This window comes from Ammodytes marinus, assembly GCF_949987685.1.
Source record: "Ammodytes marinus genome assembly, chromosome: 10".
NCBI classification, from domain to species: Eukaryota; Metazoa; Chordata; class Actinopteri; order Uranoscopiformes; family Ammodytidae; genus Ammodytes; species Ammodytes marinus.
The window spans coordinates 20381090-20404885 of record NC_137214.1 but is presented as its reverse complement, the minus strand read 5'-3'; the positions used below and the strand labels follow the sequence as shown (position 1 = coordinate 20404885).

At 40.8% G+C, this 23796-nt stretch overlaps 1 protein-coding gene across 1 annotated transcript in view; it reads left to right on the top strand.

The window, feature by feature from the left end:
* pcgf3 (polycomb group ring finger 3) overlaps positions 1-23796 on the top strand; it is a 47194-nt gene that overhangs the window by 6507 nt on the left and 16891 nt on the right. Inside the window, exons 2-5 of the mRNA XM_080034990.1 lie at positions 15803-15913; positions 18232-18349; positions 20906-21002; positions 23443-23498. Coding sequence (XP_079891116.1) covers positions 15899-15913; positions 18232-18349; positions 20906-21002; positions 23443-23498 — 286 coding nt within the window. The 5' untranslated portion in view covers positions 15803-15898. The remainder of the gene's footprint in view (positions 1-15802; positions 15914-18231; positions 18350-20905; positions 21003-23442; positions 23499-23796) is intronic.

Sequence of the window (23796 nt, the reverse complement as noted above, 5' to 3'; positions counted from 1 at the left end):
CTCGTGCCCCCGCCGTCTTGTAGGCGCGCGCGCGCACACACACACACACACACACACACACACACACACACACACACACACACACACACACACACACACACACACACACACACACACACACACACACACACACACACACACACACACACACACACACACACACACACACACACACACACACACACACACACACACACACACACACACACACACACACACACACACACACACACACACAATACGCGTTCATTCGCCTGTAAACACACAATTGACATGAACTACGCTCGTTTACACACCTCTTATAATAGGTCCATGGTACACACACACACGTTCGCCGTCATAATCGCGCTTCATTCATTTCCTGATTAATATAGCCTATCGCTTTCTACATGTCCACGTTAAATGCATGTTGAACAGGTGTTATACAGTTTGGGCTACTTACGAGCGTAGTTCACGTCAACCGGGTAACTTTAATCTTTAGGTTATCTTTCTTCACTCTTCCGTGGCTGTGAGTCGAGCCCCAGCACGGCGACTCCCCATGTGTGTGTGTGCGCCGATACACACACTCACTCACACACACACACTCGCCGAGGGACAGAGATTCTCGGCAGACTAGCTTTAATCCTCCCCAATTAGTTTATTAGTGATGTAAAATCAATAAATGCGTCTCCAGAACATATTTAAAAACTTTGAAATTTGAAGAAAAAAAAAAAAAACGGTTTTCGTTTATTGATTTTTCCTAAACGGTTATGATTTACTAAACGGTTACACGTGCACACCCCTAGTTGCTAGCTTCTGAAAAGTGTGCATTTGTTTTTTCATGTTTTGTTTTATGACTTTTCTCTTTGTTGTAAATTCAATTTGAGGACAGTCTGGTTTTGTGGGATTTTATTGTTTTTTTGTCCCATTATTTTTTGGTGTATTACCCAGCTAAGTTTTCCCTCCACTATTTAAAGTAACCTCGAATGACCTCTCCTGGAAGAGCTCACCTCACTGTATAAGGCGTTAGATTAGATAGTCCTGGACCTTTCCCTTCCCCAAATCCTCACTTCCCCTCTCCATCTGTGGTTTCATTATCATGGGGGTCAGTAGGCCAAGCACTTGAGAAGAGGGCCACTTTGAACTGAGCCCTTTTCACTGAAGGGTGTTTGGTTTAGCATAGTGACAGGTGTGAGCCAGAAGTAACAGGTAGTGGAATGAGTTTGAGATATAATGAAAAAAACTCCACCTTCTCATGATAGGTGTCAATATGTGAATAAACATCAATTGGGACTATTAATAATATGCAATATTTGTATTATTTTGTATTAAAGCTTTCAGTCCGCCCGATACATTCCATGCCATACATTCCATGCTGCTGTAAAATCAATGGTGCAACACAAGTAGGGCTGGCCCGAATTATTCGAATATCCGAGTATTCGTTTGTTAAATTAGTATTCGGAGCTCAATTCAGTATTCGGGATATTCGTTTTTTTCCAATTTTTATTTTTTTTATTTTATTTTTCAAAGGTAGCTCAAACTGCAGTATATTTTTTCAGCAAATAATATTTGGATATACAAGTTATAAAACAATTGTAAAATACAAATTAGACGTTAATCTAAAATATATTATCGAATTATTTGAACTTTGACCTAGTTGGCCGGTGCCCTTTCAAAGTGCAACCGGTGATATCAGCTGTAGTAGGCTACGTGATGTTACCAGAGTGAGGCAAACTAAAAGCGGCACCAAGCGCAGGCGGGAGAGAGAGATGGAGGAAGAATAGATTGTGTTCCTAATAACTCTATAGGCTACCACAACATTAGCGCGATTTCGGAAGGACATGTAATGCTTGACGTAATGCTAACGTTAGCTTAGCTCAGCTGTTTGTTTACATTCAGCCATGCTATTCAGCCATCATCAACCGTGACTTGCTTGCATCATGGGAATAGGCAGTCAATAATGGATATAATATGGACACAAAAGACTATCAATATTGGATCTTTGTATGGATTTATAAATCGCCGAAAAGATGCACGTTCCTGGATGAATTGATAAGCTCCTGTATGGGTTAAGATGGCGCAGAGGACAGCTGATTTGGAACGGAAAAACAGCTGTTTGCCTCCACGGGGAAAAAGTAAGGAACTCCGACTTTACTACCGTTCGAAAGTTATTAAAGCATCGACAAACTACGCCGCTTGCTGTCTCGGCTCACACACTCGGTTTCAGTGAGTACATTGGCATTATTAATGTTGGTTTGATGGTGTGTTTTTCTGGAACGAATATCCGAATATTTGCTCGGAAAAACCAACGAATACTCGAAGCCTGAAAAATGGCATTCGGGCCAGCCCTAAACACAAGTAAGGGAAATGAGGGGCAACATCGTCCTCGCAACAGGAAGTAACGGTCTTAATGGAAATGAGGCGGTGAAGTGGACAAGCCCCCCTGACTTACCTGCTCTTTTCCTGTGGCTTTAAGCAGAGGAGCTGCTAGGTTGCACATTGTAGGTGGTTGTGGTTTTGCTGGGTGTAACTGAGAATACGAAGCAGTGTGATGTTGAAAGAAAAATGCATGCCCAGCAAACCCTCCCTGGGTAAATAAAGGTTTAAAATCCACTGTATCACTTAAGCATTGTCAGGATAAGTGGCAGCTGTTGGACTCCTACACACTGCCAGCAGTGTCTTTATCAATGAAGTGACGTTTCTGAATGACAGGAGAGCATTTTAACTGGCAGGGTCAAGCAAAGGGAATTTTAAAATACTAGTCTTCATGAAGTGTTATGGTTGATAATGACAAACCATAACTCTTCTCCATTCACCTTAACCAGAGCCAACATGTAGGCTGACCTGAGGTAAAAATACACAATTTTCACAAAGCACCTGATGGAAAAGATAATACACTCATTAATTGTCATGTGTATTCATTATTATGCTTTAAATAAATACAATAGTGACCTCCTGCTAAATATTTTGTTCTGGGCTGGATTATTTCTGGTATGATGCAATCACAGCTTAACACACATTATCCAGCTACTTCAGGAGTTGACAATAATGTTTAGCCTTAAATCATAAAAGTGTTGGTCTTTTGTTGAAAGTGTATCTTAACTTTGTTGTATCTGTTCAAAGCGGATCCTTTGATTCCTCTCCACCAGACAAAGGCTTGTTGTTTCAGTCCTTATGCTTTTATAAAGATTGTTTTGAGCATAGCAGCGGGGAAGACCACTGGGCCTCAACACACTGCTGCATACAGGGAATATAATCAAACTTGTGGCAGACAGTTCATTTGAGTGATTGTAAGCTAGACAGATGATCCCAGCAAGTGAGCGACGGTTTAGATGCACCCTGCTAATACTGTCTGGGCTAATGCCACCGCTGTGATCAGCTTCATGTTGCGTCAACATCTTTGCAGTCATCATCACAAACAAAACCTATTTATTTGGTGTGTCATTCTTGCCTGCTAATACGGACTCCGACCAGGTTCAGCTATAGAACCAGTCCATATGATTGTCCCACTAGGCTATACAAGCAAGGGAGGGGAATCGATTCATTGACCAAAGTGTTAACGACTAAGCTATGAAAGGTGGCGAATCGATATACCCTCTTTCAGCTGATTTCAGTTTGGTAGCATTGGACCCTTTTCCGGTGGACCTTACGAGTTCCTAACCGCTAGCGAGTTGCTCACTTGTTATGGTTGGCGTTTCACAGGAGTAGCTTGCATCCCAATCACATTATTTTGGTGTGTTAGCTCGAGTTTGAGTCGAGTCGGACTAACATGTTTACATGCAATTTAAAGTTTGGTGTCAAGTCGGAGTAATACATTTTTTTTCATACATCATGTAAATGTACTAACTATCCCTGCCACACTAGTCTCTTCTGACTAAAATGTGTCCAGCTGGGAATAAAGTAATAACATTGTGTTACTTATAGGTGTGTATTATTAAAACTCAAGTTAGGAACATTGTCAGTGTTTGCAGGAGATTTTTTTTATTTTTGCAGGAAAACCACTCAAACAAACGTAATTCTAAATGCAATAAAGTACCCTGACCCTGACATATTATGTAAATTTTTTCTTCATAGCATGTCTAACATATATCTGTAGATCATTTGAAATGTAAATTCAATGCAGCTGTCAGAATGGAGCAGAACAGAAAGGAGACCCGTTGGTTTCCCTCCAAAGTGACCGCTCAACTGCACATGGCTAATGCTGCGCCCGGCCTCCTCCCCCTCACCTCCAGCAATGCATCAGTCGCAGTCAAAATAGCCGTCTGCTGGTGGTCGCTAAGGATGTATTCTCCCTTTATAGAAAAGAGCTGCTTTGCATCTTGACAACATTTAACCAAGATTACACTGTTGCAGCAAAGCCTGGCTCAACGCTGTGGCTTCTAACTAGAAAGGAAGTATTTGACATTCGTTTGAGGAAGCACTCTGTCTTCTGCCAGCCTGTTATTTAATCCACACATCACTGAAGGCTGTCTGGAGGTCGTCCATGTAGTTGACCCATGGTTCATTTATGTTTTTCAAGCTGCTCTGTAGTCATCTCTATCAGCCATCTGCTACTCCAAGATAAATAGCAAACTGTAGCACAGAAATTTCATAATAATTGTACCGTAATGCATTGGAATAAAGAACTTTAAACATACAGTTTTATCTCAATGCCTTTTAATATCTGTGATACTAAATATTCTGGAGCCCTACACACCTGTGTTATCCTCTTGTATTGTAGGAAAGTTCCTTGGCCCTGGCTAATACAGCATATCTAAAATAGAACATTTTCAACTTTCACTGCCGCTTTGCTTGTGTGCCCGTTGTTTCCCTTCACTGTTGGAGCAGCAGTCAGGACTGCTCATCTTTATTGGTAACTGTTCTGTCTGGTGCATTGCCAAATTGTCCACCGCACCGAGTAATATTGAAGCCAAGCAATTTTAATTTTCCAGATTTGATGATTGTTATTGGTATTCCCAAACCTGTGGACCACATGGCAGTTAGGTTCAGGAAAGGTTATTAGGATATACTTTAGCGAATAGGTGTGATTGATCAAATGACCCGGCTGTCATTCATATTTTAACAGAGCTGTGAACCTTAATGTGCATGTCGACCTTTTAAAAAACTTAACCTGTAGACAAAGATCTTCAATCTTCTGTCTTCATACGAATAAAATGTCTTTGCGGTATTATCACTAGCTAATGTGAAACAGTGATAATATAGCCTGTAGCAGTTTGACAGGAGCCTTTGTGTCAACATGTAGGACATCTTTCCCCAAAACAACCCAGTCCCACTCCCATATGGTATGATGCATTTTATGTTTCTATTGACAACACTTTGTTGTTTGGCATAAACTCGAGGGGTCATGTGCAGTGTGTTGCACACTTAAGAAATAAAGTAGGCTGCAACCACATAGCTACAAGTAGCGGGAAATCCCACTGAAATCCTAACATAAGTAAACAAGCCTTTTTAACAGTTAAAGCAGAGGATACACCTTTTGAATATTGGATGCTGGGACTTTTATCATGGGTTTATCATAGATGTTTTGCAGAAAACAGCTGCCAGATTCAAACAATTGTGATGAGAACTGTTGGACTGAAATGACATGTAAAGCTGCACGTGGGGACTACACGTGACAGGCCTGTTTACAACTGACACAAACCTCAGTGAAATTGAACTGTACCGTACTTTCCGTACTATATGCCGCACTGGACAATAAGCCGCAGGTGTTATAATGTTTAATTACCATGTAAGAGTTCGTGCACAGAGGGGATTGTCGGGAAAGAGATGGCTGCTTGAGGAAGCTCCCACATTTCAACAAACAAGTTGCATATTTGCATAACGTACGTAAGTGTTACCATTTTGTGCCATAGTAGCTATTAGGGATGGGCACGAGTGTTTTCGCTACTCGTGTGATGCTTGCATTCCTCGAGGATCAATAGATTCCTTGTTAAAACATTTTCTATTTTTAGGACGCAACGCATCTGTCTACAGAACAACGGTTGACCGCAATAAAGCGCTCAATGCTTATGTCAAACAGTCACAGTTGCCATATGATATTAAGGATTTATTTTCCACAAGTTTAAAACACATTTTCCTAACTGAAAGTAATTAAATAAGCGGGCCACAATTTAAACCGATTGAGTAGGTCTGCGGTTGAGAGAGAAAAGAGAGAGAGAAAAAAAGAATGGGCTGTAGTTGGCTAACATTCAAAATAGACATTTAAAATAAGAAGGGCAGCAAATACAATAAAATGATTGTCCTACAATTTAAACACATAGATAGGCTAAATAACTCACCAAAGCAGTAGAAGTAGTAGGCTACCGCGTAATGCTCACTCCTGTCCGTGACTAATTACCGCGACTAATTCCTCGTTAACGGAACGTTACACCGTCGGCTTTTGAATCTCAATCCTATATTCCATAATAAAGGCTTCTTAAATGTCGTTTGCTCGAATGTGCCCGAAGTCAGCCTGGCTTCTTTACGTGATTTTCCAAGTTTTCCAGCACCGCATTCAGCTCCGCGGTGCTGTGGAGACCACACACTGGCTGCGCTGCACGGAGGTGGCAGTTATTTGCGGTTTCTGTTTGACACAACGCTTAGTTTATTTAACTTGGATCAAAATATTTAATTTTGTTAAACTTTATATCCGTTTTGTGCCGTTTTGTACACGTATATAACATTTTAAAATAGGGGCGGCCCGCCGGCCGGCCTAAAGGCTACAAACACTAAAAAAAACAAAAATCGATTTTCCTCATCCACCAATCGAGATCATTTGAAACGAGGAGTACTCGAGTACTCGATTACTAACGCCCATCCCCAGTAGCTACAGAATATATACTGTGCTGTGTAATAACAGGGTCGAAAAACGGGGAAAAAGTCGCGGCTTGTAGGCCGAAAAGTACGGTAGTTTATTGAATTGGCAATAACCACAATTTACAATAACAACTTTATAGAAAATAGTAGATAATTGTTTAGCTGTCTTTCAAAACAATGTGGCTTTACTGTTTATTTGTCCACTCTAATTGCAATTTACAGAGGAATAAGACTACCTGCTCAGTAGCAAACAATAGACAGACACAGTTAGCGACTAGCTGGTGAACACAGGGGAGCATTTAGCAGCTAAAGAGCCAGCTATTTCCCTCAGGAATTGGTAGAGGCCAGAAAGAGATCATACAGTTGGACTTTTATTCATCAGGGAGACACACAATCCAAATGAATGATCATGTGGCTTTGTTCACCATATCAACTTAAACACAGTTGTGAACTTGTTTCCCCGGCCCCTTAGTGAAAAAATCCCTTAACTGGAAAGATTAATTGAAAATGAATTGGTCCAGTGAAGTTTAGTCATTTTGAAGTAGATTTTAAGAAAATGTAATAATCAGCACTCCACATAATACTGTATATGTTCAGCAGATGGAGAGATGTAGGGAGCACAGCATGTTTGAGCAGATTTCTTCACAGCCTCTGTTCTTCACTTAAAGTGCCAGTATGCCCTGAGCCTCTGCTTGTTAAAATTGTTTACTCTTTGATATCTACTATTATCTACTCTTTATGTTGTGTCAATGTCTGTCTGCACCGTGGGACCTCCCCATGCTCTATAATAGCTTCCAGTGTTTCAAAGCTGGATTTAAAAAAATACCATTCGGTGAAGCTTTCATGAAAATTCAATTGATCTGTCAAGTATAATAAATAAAGGTTACATTAAATATACAATTAAATGGAAACATTTATCCAAAGCTCCTTAGTGTCACACGTGTTGCCGTATTTCTATTAGTGGCTCTGGTGGGAATCCCACCCTTTTGGCATGAGTGTGGTCTTCAACCCATAGAGCTATGTTGGAAGAACCAGAAGAAAACACAAGCATAGATTGGGTAGAATAGAGTCGTACCACTATTTCCAATCTAGGATCACTTCAGCTTATCCCATCTTGAGATACTCATGTCCACAACTGGTTTGGTCCACACAATTGGTATTATTATTTCATCTCCACACATGGGACAGACACATAGCTCCTTGGTAAAATGTTGTAAATGGTTTTAATCCAAATCCAAAGGAGTATTACAGTAACATGTTCTAACAGAAGTTGTTGAACATCTTCAAAGTCTTGTGAGTAAGTAAACAGGAGTTCTTCATTCCGTGCAGTTATTGTTTTGATTGCCCTCTAATCAGAGGACAATATATACTGCGATTTAATAACGGCATCATTTTGGCCTCAGATAGTTGCTTAAGCAGAATAGTTTAAAACAACGTCCGTTGTTACCATTACCTTGGATGTGTAACATGAACACATGGGTTGTGTTGTGGATAACTTCTTTAAAACAGTTTGAACTCTCATTAGATATGAACATAGCATAACAAATCCTAGGTTGCATATGATGACGTGTGGGGAAATACAATTGCATATGGGTTTTGGTCTGTTCTGGTATTTGTTGTTCTCGTCTGTGGGAGAGACTTGCTGACAGGGAGAAGTGCTCAATGCTCCATCTCCCATCTCTTCCCCCTCACTGCTCTTCCTCATAGCTTTATAGTGGAGGAGGAAAAAATGTCTTACTGTTGCTAACTGTTGCCAATTTTTGTGTTGCTGCCATCCAGTTGTTGATCTCCTTATATCCTTACTAATTTGACGCCTGCTACATTTCTCTAAGACTGTGAGCTACGGCTAAATGTACACCCAAATGGAAAAGATATGTGCATATTTAAGCAGAAACAGCCATTTAAGACGAGCTGAGCAGCTGGAGTTTCAGTTTTTGGGGTATTTTCGGTCTCTGTTTGCGAGGCGTATTACACATTAGCTTCCCTAACTTCACTCAGGGCCTTCTATCTCAACACACATTCAAAGCACACTTAGACCCTGTTTCCACCTGGCATTAATATGTGGTTCTGAGGAATCCGATCGTTATATGTAAATGTAATATGCTTGTTCACACCTGGCCTTAACAATGCGTCTTCTATGCGCGTTTGCGATCCGGATTCGAATTCCCCGCGCTGTATGGAAATCAGCTCGTACATCATTTCCGCTTATAGGCTACTGTTGTTTTTAATCGGCGGGGGCAGCAGTGCCCCGCCCTTGCCTAGTCTGCCGGAAATAAAAGAAGAAGAAGAAGAAGAAGTGTTGACCATCCACGACCATAGACATTATAAATCCCTTTATAATGTCTATGGTCACCTCGGCAAGAGTCTTGTGTTTTGGTGAAAATGTGAGCACAGCACTGTTTATTGTGTGGCGTTTTCCTCGTCAATAAATTAATCACTTGGTTACACTGTGTCCCACTGCGTAGCTGCCGCAGCCAGCACTGTTCGCTCACTGTCTATTATGAGTTGCACCGAGCCGTCTCTGTGTGTTTACGCCATAGATAGTAGTAGGCTAAATACACGCTCACAACAACACGGGGGGAATAAATAAAAAAGCGGCTGGTTTGACCGAGCAAAAACGAGAGACCGCTGGCTTGACCACAGTTGGTCGAAAGAATCATTTCCGCCTTATGTAGTCACCTCGGCTAGAGTGAAGAGAGTCAGTGTGTTTTGGCGAAAATGTGAGCGCGGCACTGTTTATTGTGTGGTGTTTTTCCTCGTCATTAAATGAATCAGTTGGCTACACTGTGTCCCACTGCTACGATGTCACGAAGCTGCCGCAGCCAGAGCTGTTCGCTCACTGTCTCTATCAGTTGCACCGAGCCGTCTCTGTGCTCACAACAACACGGGGGGAATAAATAAAGAAGCGGCTGGTTTGACCATGCAAAAACAAGAGACCGCTGGCTTGACCACAGTTGTTCCACACATAGACTTTATTATTTACCTGCAACGGTGCGCTTTTATGACGTGAATTGTCGCGTGAATGAGTACGCCTTTCCGCCCAGTCACTCGCCGCAGTTGAGTGGGCGGGGCCTAATGTGTATGAGATACGCATACGTGTTTCCACTGTTAATGGGTATGTGGATATGTGGTCTCAAACCACCTCCGAATGTGGATAATCTCAATGCGCATTCAATGCGCATTGAGCGTGTTTCCACCTGTAGTTAGCGCGATCGGATCCTAAAAACCACATATTAATGCCAGGTGGAAACAGGGTCTTATTCAAGTTTAGCTGCTTCTTGGCAGTATGCACAGCCTCCTCACTGGCTGCAGTCTGCTTCTCCCTGGATTGCGTCTATTGTCTGCCTGATTTCCCCCAAGCACTGAATCCTGGATGGAGGATTGAGGGCCATCAAAAGGAATTAAGAGGAGACAAAAAAAATGTGCGTGACGGTGGACGTGTGTGAATATACTTACAGTTGGTTAAGAGCACGTTTCCATTTATTTTGTGTACTTTGGTGTGCATTGTTTACTGCATCCAAGTGTGTGTGTGTTAGTGTGTGGCCCACGTGTGTGTGGCCTAAGTGTTTGTGTGTGTGTGTTTTGAAGTTAAGCCAAAGCTTTCCGCAACAAGAAGAGGCCTCTCCTCCTGGCTCCGTCCACTGATGCAGGCCTTCAGTGTCCGTCGCTCCAGCTGGTGGCCAAATTATACTGAAGCCAAACACTCCAATACCCACAGGCAAGCCAACAGAGGCTCTTTGTGATGCCAGAGTGTGTCTCTGTGTGTCTCTGTGTGTACTTATCAGCTCCTGGGACAGTTGTTCAGCTCAAGATTGACTGCAAAATGTTGTTAATCTCCAGACTTATAGCTGTATCCAGAGGAATTCTATATCTTGTCTGTCTGCATTGGTTAAGGCATGAATTACATTGCATTAGTGGCTCAAAGTTAATGCACGCACTGGAAAGCGTGATGGCCCATGTGACAGTAGTACTATCTTGTCACAATGCCAAACAGCAGACTCTGATATCAGTATTTGCATATCATATGTGAACAACCTTTTAAAAGAGAGCGGGATAGTGTTTGCACTGAACAAACGATGCTGCCGCGGTTAATTGAGTGTTATCAGAAGAGGTCATGTGGTCAAGATGGCAGTGCAGGACATTATATTTAAATTTGTTCGGTTTTAATAGTTTTACCTCTATTTTACCTGAGGTTCAACTTCATAATTTTTTCTTCCCTGTGTCCCTCTGTGTATTCCGTTCAACTGTTTATTTAAAATGTGGGATTTGTCACACAATCGCTTTATGGGCAGGCTCATTCTGAATATTAGCTTTTATCACCCCTAAACAGTGTAATAATAATCTGTCTCTCCAAAACACTCTGAAATAATTTCAAAAATTTTAAAAACAGTTTTTGTTTCAAAACTGGTTACACGTGTGATTAGTGATTCGATTGTTGGAGTATTGTGACAGTATCTACATGTATAAATCTATTCTTATGAAGTATAGGATTGTGCTTGCCAACGGCTGTGGCAAAGAGGGTAGGGTGGTCCTCCACTGGGTTGCAGGGTCGGTAGTTTAATCCCCCGTCTCCCCCGTCATATGTCGAAGTGTCCCTGGACAAGACACTGAACCCTATATTGCTCCCGATAGTTAGCTTGCACCCTGCGTGGTAGCTGCTGCTATCGGCTATGAATGTGTGTGTGTGTGTGTGTGTGTGTGTGTGATTGGGTGAATGTGTACAAAACAATGGAAAGTGTTTGGGTCTGTGAAAAACCAGGGAATTTTTTTTATTAACCTTTATTTTTCCAGGAATATACTCATTGGGATTCAAAATCTCTTTTTCAAGAGAGTCCTGGCCAAGAAGGCAGCATAAAAACATAAAAGTTTCACATTAAAAAACAAAATTTCACACTTAAAAGATTTAAAGGCACTTTCACCAAACGCAGTGCGAGTCCGAGGAACGTTATACATAATCAAACTGCTAGACCGAGTGATACGAGCACTGTTTTTAGGAACCATTAGAGAACACAAATAAGGAGGCAGATCGTGCAAAATTGCCTTATAAAGGAACATATACCAGTGTTCCATCCTACGGGTGTATAAGGAAATGCGCTATATAAGTGGAGTCCATTGACCATTTGCCAGACTGTAACTAGAAACTTCCCAGGGATCAAAACTGGCAACTGAACCTTCATGCTTACACAGTTATTAGACCACCAGATCCTAACCCTTCCTTCACCTGTGCTGCTTAGTGCACCATTCTGAGTGGCAGCTCCACTCTGCTCTGCTTTCACATTGTTACGTCAGGGCACCAAAAACCAAAGTCAACCAGCATAAGGCATTTAGCTGATCCTCTTATCTAGTGTGACTGGTGCAACAGTTTTCTATTCAGTCGCAATACAAGCAGCCACTATTAAGGCCAGGACACACCGGCCCGATAATCGCCGTCGTAGAGTCGGGAGGGGTCGGGGACACGAATCTGTTTGGTGTGTGCCGTGAAATCGGTCGTAGTAGATGTCGTCGGGCTTCTTTTGAGCATGTTCAATCGGCGGCGGACAGTCTTTCAGTTGGAGCAATTTGATTTGTGGAGGGCTAGCGAATCAGTGAAGCCCGGAAGTGAGGCGGGTAGCACAAACAGCTAACAACAGTTAGCCATCGTTTTAATGTGTTTGTTTGTTTCGTTCAGCGAGTACTCGAATGCATCAACCCTTGTTGACTGCTCGACACCATGCTCGACACTCTCTGCTAAAAATTGTGCTCTTTATGGTCCATAAATCAAAAAATACATTTCTAACTGTAGTAACTGTGTATCTGTGTATCTGAATCTTATGGCAGTGGGGGCGGGACCTTTGGCTTCTCCTGCTTCCCTTCGGATGATAACACAAAGTAATATGTATGAATATGCAATGAGAAAATTATGTATTATGTGTAATTGTCCGGAAGAATAATAATAAATAATAAATATAAATACGTATTTATATCTATGTGTATGGTCTAGAGAGCCGTCCCATCATTTCCGGCTTCCGTATTTTTTCGGGCCACAATACAGATTAGCGCCGCCTGCTGTTATGGAGACATTACGTCCCGCGCAAGCGCAGAGCGTACGGAAAGTCAGCAGTTGGTTTGGTGTGTTCTTTGCACTTTTTCGGCCGCGACGGGAAGACTGGAGCTCCCTGGATCGGCAGTCGCGATTTTCGGGTTGTCGGATTGGTGTGTCCTGGCCTTTAAGGAGTAGAGTGGGGCCAGAGACCTGACCATTTTCCTGTCTCAAAATAGTCATGTGAAAGAGATGACTGCAAACAAATTTCTGTTTAAGTGGATAAAAAAGAAAGAAGTGTTTTGCCAGTAGATTTCAGACTTCAGCCTTTTGTAACTATCTACAGAGAATTGACACACTTACAAGTGTATGAATAATTTAAAGAGAAGCCTTTCTCTGCTGGAAATCTCTTGATTGTTTACACTGTTGTTTTCCCTCAATATGCCAAAGTGTCTGACTTTGCATGGAGGAAATCTCTGGGCTATATTAGCCTCATGCATTTATTTACCAAAGACTTTATAAATACCATCCAGGCACAAAGTCAGCTGTGGTGATTATTGTTTTCAAGAGCAAATTTCCGGTAAAGTGTTTTCTCAGAGCGGCATTAAAATAACTGCATCGTAGGACTTAGCATTTACTGTATCTACAGTCATTGCCTCCTTGTATTTGTTTACACTCTACAGACTTCACATAAAGTAACATTTAAGTAAAGGTGGAGTCAGCAATTCTGGATACATCTTGTTGTCAAAATCACTTTTTGTCAAAATCAGTGAATATCTCCTAACGATCCGCTACCTTTCTGTACTGTGAGTGCGCTGGGAAAAAAATTCCAGTGTTAATACACAGCCTAGGCTCTGAAAACAGGCATGTTGCTAGCTAAGGTGAGCCCCCTTTGTTAACATACCAGTTTATAGAGCCTAGGCTGTGTATTAACAACACTGTTTTTTTCAGTACGGACAGGTAGCGGAGTGTGTGAGATATCCACTGAGTTCAACAAAAAGGGATTTTGACAACAAGCGTTCTCCAGAGTCCTTTATATCAGCCAAACATATGAACCATGTGCATGATCCAACACACAAGGAAATGAGGCAGGTGTGACATGATGATATTTGCAGTTGTAAACTGACTGCTTAAACCAGAGCGACAGGTTTTTGAACACTTTCATGGTGTGAATGGAGAGTGTGTCAGTGTGTCAGTGGTAAACAGTTGCTGCTTGACAGGTTTCTGTGTGACTCATTACAAGAATGACATCTGTTAGCTTTACATTATTTAGTTGTGATTTCTTAATGTAGATCGATGTTTAAATTGTTCTCCCTCGGGGTGTGTTTTCATTGAATCAATTTCATTAATTGGTCAATTCACATAGATCAATTTCAATATTATTTTGAGTCACTTAAAAAGCAAGAAAAAAAGCTTTCCAACTACCTCCTCCTCCTGATATTTACTGGCTTTAATAACTTGGATTGGTTTTTATCGTTTAAATAGTTTTACTCATGTCTGTTGAAAAAACGATTTCCATTTCTGCGCAAACTCATGTCTTAAGGGTTTAAAACATAGATTGTGAAGTCGACAGTACCCTGTTTCAGTAATGTGCAATACTTGTCAGTTGGGATTCTATGTCTCTGAGATGCTACTACCGAGATGAATGTCTGAATTTATGTTATATTTGAGCAAATGCAGGGAGTGAATAAGCGTCATGGTTGATGAGAAATTAGCAAATTTAAGGAAACTGTTCACAAGTGGAATAAGTGACAAGAAAAGTTATTGTGTCTTCCTCCCTGACAAAATGAAAGATCCATTGGTATTGGTGTAGTGAAACACTCTGCCGGATATAAAGATGGAATATAACGGGGGGTTTTGTGCACAAAAAAAAAAGGAAAAATAAATACATGTATATTTTTTTCCGGTTCAGTGTGAGAGAACTGAATTGGTCTACGGAGCACACAACACATTTAACAACCCCATGGGTGTCATGTTCATGATGTGTGCACATACTCTTGGCTATATAGTGTCGCTCATTTAAATATTTTTTGTATCATCTCCCTATATTTTTTCCTTTCACTGCTCATTTGCTTATTTCAAGTATATCCCCGTATGTTGGTCTTGATCCTGCGTTGGCATGGTAGTAGATGTCAACATCTGTCTTCGTACACCCACAACATTCTGAAGTTTGTTTTTATGTTCATGTTAGTACAGACAGTGTGTGTGTTCTCCCATCTAACCACGGACACCAAACGAAAAGAGGGAACACTCCTGAGTTTGATTTAGACTTGCTTGGTGTGAACATGACCTCAAGTTAACCCCGCTGGAGGCACACAGGGAACATTACATCACAGAGAAGTCGCCCGGCGTCATCTGACGATAACATCTGTGTGCGGCTCATCAGCGTGTGACGGCTCTCTAATAGGCAGGACTGTGTGTGTGTGTGTGTGTGTGCGTGCGTGTGCGTGTGCGTGTGTGTGTGTGTGTCCTCAGTAGCTCCTGCCACAATTCATCTCTGTCGAGTAACTGGGCTAATTTCATGGTCTGATGAGCAGACAGAGGCAGGATGGCAGAGTACCATTGTCACTCCAGACTTTAAAGAGCTTTTTTTCTCTCTCTTTATTTTAAACTATGTGTGTTTGTGGGAGGATGAAACTGTGGTGTGTGCTAGCCTGGCAATCCCTCTCCCGTCGTGACCGGAGTGATCAGGCTCCTCCTACGATTAATCCATGAATCATACAAAGTGATGGCAGGACTAGTCACTGCTGCCTAGAGGTCAGAAATGTGTCGCTCATTGTGTGGGTACAAATGCTACGCTGTACAGTACAGTATTAAACCTGTGTGGTAATGCATTGTTTGATGTTTGATCTCTTGCCAAGCCCTCATCATCACGTTGGTATTTCTTTGGCCTGTCAATCAATCAATCACTGTGTGCAGTGAAGTAGTTATTACTTTGAGTATTAATTGTAACACCATCAATGAGATTTCAGAGTGGACCTTGACCTTTGTCCTTCTCTTTTTCATTAGGCTCCAATGAGAGGCTCTCCATGATGAGGAGCTAACACTGTCGGCCGGACAACCAGCAGGAAGTCACGTGGCTGCTGCACCATCCACAGTCGACGCATGGCGGTATTAGGGGTAAGAAGAACCACACCGTCCGCATTCACTCCTCCTTAATAAATAATTCAATAAAAATGAGCCAATGATGTATTGTTTCTCAGCGGCGCTTTATTGTAAGATTTGGCCTTTTAGTAGAAGTTGATTTTCTTCTTAGGATTAAACAGAGGAGCATTTCTCTTTTTGAACAAAGCTTCTTAAATGATGGTCTTAGAAACTGATACCACATAGCTCCTAAAAATGTAATTTAACTCTTAACTGGCAATTATGTTTATTATTGTTAATAACATTATACGTCCAAAATAAAAAAAATATATATAGAAAACGGTTAAAAAGGATCATCACATTTCTCAAAGTATTGTAAGTGCCCAGATGCCGCCACCCTCTGAGGCTTTGACAACAGGTTGGAGCCTCAGCATGATGGATGTCAGCTGTCTCGGTGTGTAACTCACCATGAACAAACAGCCATTATCTGAGTGATAGCTGGGTTTAGTTTTTCCATCTGATGATTTGGCTTCAACTGTGTGCTGCTACAGTCTGTCGGTTAGTCAGCCTCATCAGTCACTTACTGTGTTTTTACTCCACACGACAGCTGGAGCCAAACTATAGTAGCATTCTATCCTATTGTTAAAGCAAACGGGTTGGTGAGAAATGAGAATGCAAAAAATGTCAGTTTAAAAAAAAAATTGCACTCTTTGATCATCAAGTGGAGTTGAACCCAAAATTTAAGGGCTGTGCTTTAGTGTTAGAACTTAATAGGAACACTCGGTAACAAAGCTGCTCTTAAATCCTGTGAAAAAAAAAACTTTGGGTTGATTTGTCGGATGAGGGAGACACAGGAGTCGGCCTCAGAGTTAGGGGGTGGGGGGCGGTTGGACAAAAAAAACCATCAAATGCAAATAGATGCATGGTACCGACACAAAGATGGCTTGAATTTAAAAAAGGTCACCGGGAGTCAGACCAACAACGGAGCCAGACAGGGCCACAGGGCCGTCTCTCTCTACTCCAGCTGATAGCAGAAGGCTGTCTGGTTACATCAGAAGAAACCTTTTTTTTTTTTTTTTTTTTTTTTTTTTTTTTTTTTTTTTACAAATGCAACTCAGAGATTCTCTTTAAGTCCCTTGTTATATTTAAAAGGCAGCCCTGCTTCTGATAAACTGTTATTATAGCCTTATGGTTTTGATTTGACATGGCATTTTTAAGTCGTCTCTACCGGGCATGTTAATTTATTGCTACTGAGGTCTATTGTCTTCATGATAAAAATAGCTTTCTGTTGCTTTAGCTTAGAATGATTGTCACTCCTATATATTTGTTTTTTGTATTACACATTGGCAGCAACTTCTGGTACTAAAATACACCACTGAGCGAAATCACAATTAGTCATTTAGTTACTCAACACACTAGGCTTTTGTTCAGTAAATCACTGCTTTCAACCCTGTCGCTGCATGTAAGCGCTGCTTTGTCTGATTGTGATCATGCAGGTACACTACAGCTGATCTGGGTTCAGTGTCTTCACTGTGGTTGAAGGATGTGATAAGCTAATGGATTTCTGTCAGCACTAAATGACCCGGCCTAATTAATTATACTGTATTTCCATGTGTGTGCCATTGTGAATTATGAAATGATCGTGTTGAGGCTACAGTTACAGTGCAACAGATATAGACAAGCAACATTTAACAGGCTGCCAGTCCTGCAATAACCATAAATAAATGTTTTCTTCAAAAAGTCACACAATCAAAAGGTGAAAACACAGGAGATACAGTAACTGCTTGGGCAGGAAAGCCGGAATACCATTTAACTAGCTCCTCCTTGGGTACAATAAGCCCAGGCATAGAACACATTGAAGCCCAGCTAGCGGACATTACATATGTCATTCTTGTGATTACGGGAATATTACTGTCTGTTTTGTACTTGCAGTGTCTTTCTATTGGTTGATGCTTTTAATGGTGAAGCATCCCCATGAAACTGGGTGATTGCTTTGTACTCGGAGGCATTATTGTTGGTATTTATCTTACATTTGCTTTTTTGGGAAATATGTTTGGATTCCTTGTCGTGTTTATATCCAATAACATGTGACGCAATGATTGGTCACAAAAAAGATGGAACTTTCTTTGCTATCACTGACCGACTCACTCAAATGTTAAACTTAACACACATGAAACAAACATATGCACACAATAGCAGTACCTAGTACATGCTGAACTCTTTTCTTTGCAACATTGGGGCTCTAAACACTACACCATGAGCCCGATAGGCTGCCAAATGACGTTAGGTTCGGTTGTGTGACGTTTATTTTTTCAATCCTGATTTTTTTTTTTTTGTTGCTTTTTCCTCCGCAGAACCCCGACATGCTGACGAGGAAGATAAAGCTCTGTCACATCAACGCCCACATCACATGTCGCCTGTGTGAGGGCTACCTGATCGACGCCACCACTGTCACAGAGTGCTTACACACCTGTAGGTCCCTCTTCCTCACACACACACACACACACACACACACACACACAACCTCTCTCTTTTCCTGTGCCTTTGTAACTGCTGCCACACATTCTACTCTCTCTCTCCTTGCTATCTCTCTTGTTATTTTACAATTGTTTCCATTCTTTCTCTTGTTTACTTAACACACTGGCTCTGTTTGTGTGGGTATTTTCTTGACTCAAAAGTTGCTCTGGATTTACTCTGGATTTACAAGTCGCACAAAAAAAGCAAACCACTGTTATGTTTTATGTAAATGTCATCTAAACAAAAATTGTGAACGGTGCCTGGAAAGCTTAGGTGAACACAGACAGACAGACAGAAACCGACAGTAATCACAGGAAATTAGATTCTTGTCACCCCCCGGTAACCTGTACATTTATTAGCACTCATAAGAAGGTGAGAAGATGTCATCTCTCATGCACACAGTGGTACATCATTGGCCGTGTATCAGATAAAGTAGGATAATACTAATCTGTTTATCAGCTATTCAGAGACAGTTTTTAACTACAAATGATCTTGTCAAATGTAACCTTATTTGAAAGTTATGCTAAAGGTTACATGTAATCTGAGTGTGTAGAGAACGACATTAAAGTAGTTCAGGTGTGATTCAACTATATATAAAAAACACGTCTTGGACACAAGTAAGTGCAGTGCAGAATGTGAAGTTGTTGGATCAGCTGGACTGTAGAAAACAGCTCGAATTTAAGATTGGGATCCAACATCATCAAATCAGTTTGAGTGATTTTACAAAACAGCATTGAGGCCAAAAATGTCTAAAATGTAAAAAATTCAATGCATTATAAAATGCAGATGTAAACCATCTGAGAGCTTTCATTGATTGTTCTTGCCAAACAAAGTTTGAGGTAGAAGCTTTCTGCAATTTAAGTCTGCTTGTTCTTTTACTGCCTGCTAGAGTGAATGGAAGCAGTGCAAACTTGGATAAGCCGTTTTGGTAAAGTCTGGGGGGGGGGCACTAAAGGTCACTTCTGCAGCCTTAAGTGCTCACATACATAATTGCAGTTGTACTTACAGGAGGTTGTGTTTGCTTGAGAAGTATCACGTTGACATTTTTCAGACTTTCGTTCTGAAATAATCATTGTTTGGTTCTACAAAAATAATGAAAGGTCTGTGGATTTTCACTTTGAAAGGTGAACCTCTACTGTGTTTGCAGTTGGAGCTGTTAAATTGAACGTGACACAGCTGGTAGAGCGCATGTGGGTCGCTGAGAATAATCCAATCAAATAGTGTGGACCAATCAGTCGCTCTCTGGGTTTGATTGAAACAGATTGAAGTATAATATGTTGGTTTAAAGTAAGAAAACCAACCTGACCAACCCATTCTGAGTACCATAAGTTGTTGGTGCATCTGTTTGGATAAACAAAACCAAAAAACATCCAACCTTTTCTTTTCTCCATGCTGATGTTGATTAAAACGATTCCAATTTTCTTTTTAAATGAAAGTGAACTAAATATCTCAATGGTAAGAAGAGCTTACAGCATAATGATCAACACAACTATGAGACAAACCCAGTGCAATACCTCGTCTGCTCTTCAGAGGGAGCTCTTCTACCAGAGATGGGAGGCATTCTGCTCACACGGGAAACATCAGAATATAGCCAGCAGGCTTTGATTCTCCCTCTCACTTTGAAAATCTGGGCTCTACCCCGTTGGAGAGCTGAGACAAAGAGATTCACATCACGTCACCATTGCAGCTGTTTGGCGCTCCGCTGCAATAGAAAATGTATCGGGTGGAGATGGATTTGACGGACTGTGTGGACTCAGATAAAGCAATCAATTCGAACACATCACTATGAACTCTGGAACATTATGATGGACATTGTTTACTATTGTCTACCATTTGTCTATGCTAAACAGTTGAATCATTAATACAACTAGCTTATCACAGCTGTTTCAAGAGGTTGACGGTGACTGTAGAGAAAATTAAGATCCGAATGGCAACATTTACAGTTTAATCATCACACAGTGTATAGAAGAAGATTCAGACTCTTAAATGACACACATTTGTGAATCGAAAAATGTCATCGGCCAACAATTGCTGTTTTTAATATACTCACCTAATTACCCTTGTCAGTTCAAATCAGTTATTGGAAACACGTTTGGCACGTCTGTACTGCTGACATTGCTTTTGTAATTTACAAGCCTACAACAACAACATGATGTTTCTCTTCTGTGAGATATAATCAGCCGGTCAGTTTGTCAGTCGAGCTCTAATTGGAGCGATTGATTGTACAGTTTGCTCCCTTTGCATGTGGAAGTTAGATAAGAGGTTTTAAAATGCTGAACCTGTGTTTGAGTTAGTCATTCCTCAACAGTCAAGATTGATTGTGATCAGTGTATCTAGAACAGATAATCCGGATTATGGTTTTAGCTACAATCATTCACACTCGACGATACAAGTGTGCTAAAAACAGCCACCTGAAAACGTACTCAATCCACAGGAAAATGATTGGCTTTATTTATAAATATGTAACTTGGAGAGTGACCCTATTTCCCCCGTGTGTGTCTTTGTGTCTAGTCTGTAGAAGCTGCCTAGTGAAGTATCTGGAGGAAAACAACACGTGCCCCACGTGTAGGATTGTTATTCATCAGAGCCATCCACTGCAGTATATCGGGTGAGTAGGGAACAGTGTACACACACACACACACACACACACACACACACACACACACACACACACACACACACACACACACACACACACACACACACACGTACGTATTATTAAATCTTTAACTGGATCACCTTTTGTTATTGACAATAGAAGCTTGATTATACTGTAGATGTACAATATATATTGATCATACATAACTCATACACTGGATAAACTGAACACTGTCAACAACACAACTACAGACAGCTGGTCACCACTGCTGATTGACTTGTCACAAAATATTAGAAAGATATCGAACAGCAGATTTTATGAAATGTTTGTCTTTGTCTTTTTGGGTAAAAGAGAAGGTTGCATGTTGTAGTTCAAGTCCGCTTCTTATTGTTTTGGCAAATGTACTGCCGGAGTGAATCCTTCTCGCTGAGGGATTGTGTTGTCCGTGCCCACTCTTGAGCACTCATGCATTAATGTCTGATTAATGCGACACATAAACTTAATGCGTAGCAGCAATTTAGCCATTACCATTTAAACTGCGCTGTCTACACACTCATTGCAGGAAATGCTCCATTTCAAACACATTAGCTCTCTGCACAGCTGTTTTTTGCCTCACTGTTTGCAGGAAATTTGAGTTGATGTGAAACCACACAAGTGATTTAATGGCAAAATGCCCTATAGATGACCGATAAACCGCATCTGCTTATCATGAAGATTGATAAATGTTGATGTAGTTTGAGATTAAACTCAAGATCACACTTAAGACGTCTCCTCACAGAGAAATGGCTCAGCAGAGCTAATCCTGCTTCTTGTACTGTCAAGTGTGGCTTTCCTTGATGGGTTTATCCTATTATTTCCACACATTTAAAAGGATTCTGGTTATGACAGTATAACCATCACAAAATCATGCTTAGCATTATTATAAAAACCTGACTAGAACAGCCTGTGTACAAGATTGCATATTAATGAGAAGTTGATACAAGAAGTTGATAGAAGACAAATTAGAGGCATGGTGGCTACACTTGCTATGGACGGTAGTCAGTGGGCTTATAACATGCCAAGTTGTCATTGCCTTAGTCTGTGGCTAAAAACCTTTTGAAGACAATTTTTACAACCATAAATCTAAACCTGGTGTTGTGCCTCCCTAATAATTTTATTTTCTCCAAAGTAAGTGCATTTTACACTTTATTACAAGTGGTATTTCCTACCTAAACGTATAGCTTGCCATGGCTACACATTACAACATAGTTATTTGCAATGCATTTTGCAGTTTGAATTACATGCTGTTAAAAGATGCACTATATGAAATCTTGCCCAGCTTACCTTCAGTGATATTTTTTTAAATCAATCAGATTTCAAATATAATCAAGAAAGGCATGGAACAATAAAGTTGCAAGAAATACATAATTCACTGTAACAGGACAATTAAAGTATAACACAAATGTGCGCAAAGTTAGAATATCCACTTACAATATATACAGACATAGACGGTGATACCTGCTATCATCAAATCCTCAAATATGGAAGCATGGTTTTATCCATTCAGAGTTCCACAGGCGTTAAAAAAATCCATCCTAAGGCTGAGACACAGATTTGTCTTCATTTTCGCAGCGCCTATCTCATGTTTTACACAGCAGAAACTCATTAACAGCATTACACTTGGACGTGAGAAGATTATATAGTACCAGCTCTGTCCAGCAGGGATTAGTGTTTTGCTGCTTTTCTGCATCAGGCAGCTTCTTGGCTTGGCCCCAGATACAAAGACTGTCTCAGTAGACAGCAGGGGAGACAAACTTCTCCAGCTTTTTTTCCTCCATAAAGTTGCAACCAAGTCAACATGTTGTGCCCGTTTGCCGGCTGCCATAGCCGACTGTCAAAATGCACCATCACGGTGATGGCAGACCTGAGCCCTACACTACACGGCCATATGTGTCACCTGCACTGCATAAACAGTGAAAGGCTATTTGACACTCTGACAGAGGCATATTCTGCACACTGGCCTCTGAGAGATGGTGTCATTTGAATTAGCAGCTATCATATACTGCTTTTTATATGATCCAGTGTCAGTTTATATATATATATATTTTTTTTTTTCAAATCAAGCTGACATTATTTAGTTAGCTGTGTGCCTATAATTATATAGATGAGGGTTTACCAACATTTCTGGCTTGTGACTACATATAACGCATTGTCTGTTTGTTATCATTAATCACAGGTTAGATAAGTGTACGGTTAAGACTGATTATTGCTTCTCGGATGTCTTCATTTGACCCATTTGTATAGGCCTGATTGGGTAGATGTATTTGCATTTAAATAAACAAAACAACATTATCTCACAATCTCAATAATCTTGTGGCCTTGGTACACTTTTTCGAGTGTGCTGTTGCTCCATAATAATAATTCCCATCTACCAGTGACGCAACTAAAACCTATTTCTTGTTCTTTTTAGCCATGACAGAACGATGCAAGACATTGTCTACAAATTGGTACCGGGACTACAAGAGGGTAAGAGTCATGTTTATTTGTTCCTTTTATAATGCAGCCTCCATCTAACAGAACTCTTTATTTTACTGTGTGATAATCATACTTGGGCTATCATTCTCCCTATGTGGTGATAAATTGTCTCGCCGCTGTTGAGAAACCAATGCATTTTACGATAATAACCTTGCTGTCATTATTTGGCTTTGAAGACACAGTGAAGCAGGTTACAATGAACACATGCATTATCACACACCAGTGACAACACACTGACCTTGAGAAAAAGACACTGGCCCTCTCTAATGTCTTTCTTTCTCCTCTGTCG